Source organism: Poecilia latipinna, unplaced genomic scaffold (genome assembly GCF_001443285.1).
Source record: "Poecilia latipinna isolate Pla-1442-1.1 unplaced genomic scaffold, P_latipinna-1.0 Scaffold1200, whole genome shotgun sequence".
Lineage (NCBI taxonomy): Eukaryota > Metazoa > Chordata > Actinopteri > Cyprinodontiformes > Poeciliidae > Poecilia > Poecilia latipinna.
In genome coordinates, this window is record NW_015113816.1 from 139,961 (window position 1) to 146,560 (window position 6,600).

At 38.0% G+C, this 6,600-nt stretch overlaps 3 protein-coding genes across 5 annotated transcripts in view; 2 read left to right on the plus strand and 1 right to left on the minus strand.

Annotated features, from left to right (window-relative positions):
• The window catches only part of slc25a23a (solute carrier family 25 member 23a), a 22,149-nt gene extending 20,622 nt beyond the window's left edge, over positions 1–1,527 (plus strand). Inside the window, exon 12 of the mRNA XM_015053734.1 lies at positions 1,142–1,527. Within this exon, the coding sequence (XP_014909220.1) occupies positions 1,142–1,152 (11 nt within the window). The 3' untranslated portion in view covers positions 1,153–1,527. The remainder of the gene's footprint in view (positions 1–1,141) is intronic.
• The window catches only part of LOC106960585 (regulator of G-protein signaling 5), a 40,125-nt gene that overhangs the window by 25,362 nt on the left and 8,163 nt on the right, over positions 1–6,600 (minus strand). Inside the window, exon 2 of one of the 2 annotated variants that reach the window (XM_015053736.1) lies at positions 3,606–3,716. The gene's annotated coding sequence lies outside the window, so the exon portion shown is untranslated. Of the gene's footprint in view, positions 1–3,605; positions 4,220–6,600 lie in introns of those variants that run through there. The other variant, XM_015053735.1, reaches the window with a different exon arrangement.
• khsrp (KH-type splicing regulatory protein) overlaps positions 1,972–6,600 on the plus strand; it is a 12,262-nt gene continuing 7,633 nt past the window's right edge. The window contains exons 1-8 of one of the 2 annotated variants that reach the window (XM_015053728.1): positions 1,972–2,162; positions 5,253–5,355; positions 5,432–5,485; positions 5,577–5,613; positions 5,713–5,771; positions 5,876–5,947; positions 6,027–6,084; positions 6,324–6,471. In XM_015053728.1, coding sequence (XP_014909214.1) covers positions 5,482–5,485; positions 5,577–5,613; positions 5,713–5,771; positions 5,876–5,947; positions 6,027–6,084; positions 6,324–6,471 — 378 coding nt within the window. In that variant the 5' untranslated portion in view covers positions 1,972–2,162; positions 5,253–5,355; positions 5,432–5,481. Of the gene's footprint in view, positions 2,163–2,196; positions 2,579–5,252; positions 5,356–5,431; positions 5,486–5,576; positions 5,614–5,712; positions 5,772–5,875; positions 5,948–6,026; positions 6,085–6,323; positions 6,472–6,600 lie in introns of those variants that run through there. The other variant, XM_015053727.1, reaches the window with a different exon arrangement.

Sequence of the window (6,600 nt, forward strand, 5' to 3'; positions counted from 1 at the left end):
TTTAAAAAAATTTAATAAAAAAAATTAATAAAAAAAAAAAAAAAAAAAAAAAAAAAAAAAAAAAAATATATATATATATATATATATATATATATATATATATATATATATATATATATATATGTACTGATATATAACCCTAACCATCATTATAGTTTTAAACAAAACTTCACCCAAGCATGATGTCTTGCAAACATATTCACACCTCTTTAATGTTTTCACATTTTGTCAGCAAAAACTATCAAATCTTTCAGATTCAGATGTTCTTGTCATTCAGCATAACATGCACTTGCTGAACAAAATTACGACACATGCTAGGTCACAAACAGAAACCGGCTGGATAAACTATAAAAGAATATAAAAAGAAGAATAAAATAGAATAGGAACAAAAATATTTTATTGGGAGTTAAAGTAACAGTTCAAAACAAAAAATAATTGAGAAGTGGAAGTAAAATGACGGGGGGCAGGGGGAAGGGATGAGAGCATGTTTGCATTTAACCTTCTTTTCCTCTGATGCCCCCAAATGAAATTCAGTGCAGCTACATGCCTATGGGAGGAACTTTGTTTACAATTCTGCACTATTTTGTGCTGCTCTATGCCAGAAATCCAAATGCAATATAATGAGGTTTGTAGTTGCAACGTGATAAAAATGTGAAAAGGTTTAACGGATCAAAATAGACCTGGAAGACAGAGCTGACTGGCATAATATGGCCTATGCAGAATTATGGCTTCATTGTGGTCAAATAACCAAAAGGCCTGAAACTCACCACTGGGCTTCTAAACCACTGGTGGATGCTCATAGAAACAAACCCTTCATGACATTAACCAAACCACAATAGTACGAGAAATGCAATCAGGGTGAGAAGATGGGGAAACATCTAAATGCTGTATAATGCAATGAATAATCAGCCTCCATCTGCATAGGCTGCTGTTAATTTCTGGAGTGATGTATTGCTTTTGAAAGCTAACAGCTATATGGAGAGTAAACCAACATCATCTCGCTGCTTCTGCTGCTGCTGCTGCTGCTGCAGGAATCTGAAGAGATCTGCACGGATGCAGGCTTGCATGAACTTGCCAGACACGAAGTAACCTCTGGAAGGCAGCTCACGGTACGTTCCTTCAGCATTGTTTTCTCTACCAGGTGGGGAATAGAGAAGATGTTTGGCTGTGGGAGGAACTTGCACAGACTCAGGATAGTTGCTGATGAGTCTTAAACAAATATTACCAATACCAAAGCACAATGACAGCCTCACGGAAAGCAGCCGGTTGCTATCATTATCACATCTTTGAGTGAAAGGATAGTGGTGAGAAGAGGAAAAGACGCACACAGAACTGCCTTTATGGACTGAAGCCGGACAAAGACGCACAAAGGGTCAAGGTGACCTCACCTGCCATAACATTACATCGGTCTATGCAGTAAAATGTGGATTGGGTGATACCCTTCAGAGACTTGACATGGTCCACTGGCACAGCGTGTTTCCTAAAAGGTTCTGTTTGTAAAACAAGAAGTTATATTTAATGTTGTTTTTTTTTAAAAAAAAAACATGCATGCAGACAAACTGCATGCAATGTGCTGCTTTTGTGGACAATTTCCACAGATTGTTTTAATGTTAATTTAAAAGAATTATATTAAACCGTACATTTTTGACAAAATGTCAACTGAATAAAAAGACGTAGAATTAATACTGGATCTGTTCCTCTACAGGCTCAGGTCTGTTGTATTATTGTGTACGGAAATGTGGGTTATTTATATTTGTTTAATAAAGAAACATGCCTCTATATCAACAAGTTATATTCAGTTTATTTACTGAGTACTTTGAAGGCAAATTACATCCCATTTATAGTTATCATGGCCAAATATTTGGCAGTGTTGCCGTAATCTGTGTCACAAAAGATAAATGCATGGATGAGTTTCACTAGATCCTTTTGGGACATTAGTCCTTTAATCCTACAAACGTTCTCCAGGTGATAGAAGACCGACTTTGTAACTGTCTTTATGTGCCTTTGAATGTTCAGGTTTGAACAATTGATACAAGCCAGGATGGATTCATGCTCTCATTATACATCACGATACTGACTCTACCATCTTCATGGAAGATGTTGCAGCTGATTTATAGAATCAGGCAACATTTTTCAAGTCTAAAAAAGAAAAGGCCGACCTGGTAGGTTATGAAGAAGGTCTGCGCGGCGGGACTTCCTTCTCAGAGAGGCTGCCATACCGTAATTAATGCCTAAGAAGGGTTAATTGTCCAGCCAGAAGGTGGCGGTAGTGGTAGCTGAATTGGTAAACCAGTTAAAAGACTTCGGAAGAAAACCCAGTGCAGCAGGAAGCACTGTGATTGGTAATCTTGAGAAGTTTCTACCGGCGTGCTGCGCGGCTCGCGTTTCTGCCCCCGAGTCCGCTCCTGGTAACCTTCCCGCTCCTCAGCAGCTTCGACCCGGGACAAAGCCTCGCCTGTTCTGCAGCTGTTTGCTCCTTTAGGGCAGCATGTCGGATTACGGCGGAGTCTCCTCTAACGGTGTTGGCGCTGGGGTGAAAAAAGACGCCTTTGCAGACGCCGTTCAACGAGCCAGACAGGTCAGTCTGAAACGGAAGAAGCTAGCTAGCTCCTAGCATAGCTGACGTTAGCGTCTCACTGCCATTCATTGATTTTCTGCCTTTAATTCTGTTTAATTCGTCGTTTTTTTAAAAAAAAATTAATGTAGACCATAGAATTAAAATGTAAACCTTTAATTTACACATACGAATATTTTAGTATCTGTTTTTATTTATGAATTTGCGTAAAAACAAGCTAAGTTAGCTAGGTTACCTAGTTAATGTTTAAGCTGTTCGTAGAGGTCTGCTAGCATCCCACATGAAACCTAATCTAAAATGTTACTTAACTATCGGCTGTTATATTTAAGCTCTATCTCGCAGTTTTGATACAGATCATTTGAAATAATTCGTGTAATGACCGAAAACGTCTTGTTTACATTTTATCAATCGATGAGAAGACACATGTTGAAAACGTGTCTGAGTACGAGAACCTAAAGCAGACTTGGAAAACGTTATTTCACAGTTGATTTGTCTGTTAATTATTATAAGTAAACACCCATCTAACCCAAGGTATTTCTTAACTTGGGTTAGAAAAGAAATATAATTTATTCGATCTTTCATTCATTTTGTATTTATACCTTAAAGACGCTGCTGAACATCTGTAGTGTATTTTTTTTTTTTACATAATTTACAAACAGAAAAATTATTTGAATACAAACAAAAGAAGCGTGTGACTTGAATAAAGGTCCTCAATTTTCCAGCGGTCCTCAAAAATGTACACGTCCCTGGTGAAATCCCACGTTTTTCACACCTGAGGTTCAGGCCGTAATAAGTGAGCATTCAGGAATCCCAACAATGTTTAATCAACTTTAAGTAAAACGGAATCGCTGATTCACATTGATGACCAACAGGAAGGCAAACGGTCAGCCAAACAGTACGTCAAGCAAGTGCGGAGCACAAAATGACTGAACTGTTTAACATTTATAAAACAATTAATAAAATGTGCATTTTATAAAGTACAGCTTTACGTATTAAATAAATCTGCACCCTTTGTTTTTGTTTTGCTTACCTCAGACTCGGTGAAAAGTTTAGTCGATTTGGTTCATTCATTAGTGAAGTCACGTCAACCATCTGAGAGCGCTGGGATGTCCTTTTCCTCCTTCTCATAAAACTCCTGAATCTGTTATTGAAGAGACAAAAACAACAAATGTCTTAAGAAATAAATCTTTTCAGTTTTAATGTCACACATGTAATCAGTGACAGTGAATCTGGGGGGAATGAAATAAAGGTTAGCTATTCAAGTTAGTTTTTTTTCCCCCTAGCATTTGCTCATCTTCTCCCTTTAGTTAAAGCAGTAGTTTGAGGTTTTAGAATATCAGAAATAATTTCACTGTATTAAGGGTTCATTCAGAGGACACTTACAAAAAAATCCAAAATTTCTAAACATGTTTTAAAATTTGACGCTTGATACCAATACCAAGAAAAGGCTTAAATGAAATATGAATTATTTCACACATTACTGCGCTGTCGATATGTTCGCATTATGTAGTGCAGCTTTAGTTTTGTGTTTCGGGTGATTTATTCAATATTGCACAGTGCTTGATTGTACAGAGGCATGTTGCCATGGTTTCTGAAAACCGAGTCTACTTCTGGTCGGACTGGGTCTTTAAAGAAAACAGGCAGTTTAATAAATTAATTGTCTCTCAAATGCAGAGAGATGGAGGCTGCAAAGAAACAAACAATATTAAATGAGCTAAAGCAGTTTTTTGTTGTTATTGTTTTTACCTACCGTTTGTGTTCTGTACGCTTCAACCCTACTGAGAAGTTGGGTTGCAGAACAGTGAAAACTTCTCAGCCTCACTAAAGTTTCATGAAACCTTTTAGAAATTGTTGTGATCTGGTTAAAACTAAACAGGACCTTAGTTGTAAAAACTGTGTTCAGAACAGAAACGGAATGACCAAAAACGTGATGGTACCAGCTGAAGACTTTTCAGCCAGCTGACTGGCTGTGCTCAGCAGCATTTGAGAGGATTAGATCTTCTTTCTATCAGGGCTGCAACCAACAACTCTTTTAGCAATCCGTTAACCTATAGACTATTCTGACAATCGGATAAAGAAAATGGCACGTTCTACAGAGTTTTCATTCAACAATTTAAGCAATTTTATGCGATATTAGAAATGTATTAAGTGCAAATAATTTAGTTCTTTTTTAAATTAAGAAAAAACATTTTATTGCCTAAAATGCAACACCATAGCACTTCTTTAGGAAATGTGAACCAGGTGAAGATAAAACTATAGAGGTCTTGACTAAACCACATCTACAAACATTTATGTTTTTGTCTTGAGTACAAAACGTATCTTTTTTTGTACAGTCTTGGCTTTGTTACTGTTCTGAACATTTTTTCAGTAAAAGGCCTTTTGAGTCTGAATACTCCAGCTAATTAATTGATTACTAAATTAGTTGAGGGTTATTTCAATAATTGATAAATCCAGTTTCAGCCCTGCTCCCTATAGAGCTGCAGAAAGCTCATCTCTGACATTTCGGTGAAAGTACGTCAAGCAGTAGGTACAGGATAATGATGGACAATTTGACTGATTTTGAAACTAGCACTGGTACCAGTAACTGACCCACTACCAGTCCTACCAGTCCTAAATATTAGCCGGTCTTTCTGACTTGACAATCAGTTTGTCCTTTTCTTCTCCCTCTGCTCTGTAGATCGCAGCTAAAATCGGTGGAGAGACTGCGCCCCAAGTGACAAACAACGGAGGAGCTGAAAGTTATCCGTTCTCTGCACAGAAACGATCCCTTGAAGAAGGAGGTGGGAAATCAAAATCAAAGGAGCACTTGGTCAACATTCACTAAGAAGGAATGCTCAACTTTTTATTTTCTTTCAGATGAGCCTGATGCTAAGAAGCTAGCATCACAGAGCGAAAGAGATTCAGCAATGTGTACGTTAAAAACACTCTATGGATTTCTGAAAAGCTTTTGCTTTACTTATTCTCCAATTAATTATGTTCTCCACTTTTCCCTCCCTCGCAGCCATTGGAGCTCAGTTAGCTGCTCTCTCCCAACAAAGGTGGGTTTTTTTTTCTTCTGCGTTTGTGTTTTTTTACACGAACACTTCAGCCTTAGCGGTTGTGTTACACTGATTGTTTTCCTTCTCCTGTATCTCCAGTGTCAGGTCCTCCACTATTACAGAAGAGTACAAGGTGCCTGACAGCATGGTTGGCCTCAGTGAGTACAAGAACATATATTTCACTTCAACAACACAGAACAGGGCTTCATGTTGCATTTGTTCAAATTAAATTACATTTTTTTTTTCTTTTGTTTCCCATCAGTCATCGGACGGGGAGGGGAACAGATCAACAAAATACAGCACGACTCTGGCTGCAAGGTCCAGATTGCGCATGGTGAGTTGCGTGAATCACTTTATTTTACGCCACCACTGTACAATAACTGTAACAGGCATTTTGTCTCCTTTGTTTACAGACAGCGTCGGTCTTCCAGAAAGAAGCATTTCCCTGACTGGATCACCAGAGGCAGTACAGTAAGTTTGGAAACCTAATTGTGTTTTTTAATATTTTTTTAAGAATTCAATTGGCTTTTTTTTATATTATTATTGAAAATTATTTAATTTTAGGGCTGGTAAATCCACTATACAAAATGGCCTTCCTGTTACATGTCTTAAATGGGATGAAACGATAACAAATGATGATTTGTATTTATGTGTATCTGCTTCTCCTCCTCAAAAATGTGTTTTTTCCAAAATTTAAATTTTTCTCCCAGGAGGGCCAAGGCTTTTCTAGAGGACATTGTGTCCAGAGGTCACGACTCAAGTAACGGTCAGTCCGGCTCCATGCAAGAGATCATCATCCCTGCAGGAAAGGCTGGCCTAATTATTGGTAAAGGAGGAGAGACGATCAAACAGCTCCAGGTGAGACGTCCGTGCTTTGGTCAAATATTTATAGAATCAAATGCTCTGTAAAGTGTTGTTTTTGTTGGGGGGGGGGGGGGGGGGGGGGTTTAATTTTGGGTGATTATTTTTCTGGGGTGATTTTTTGGG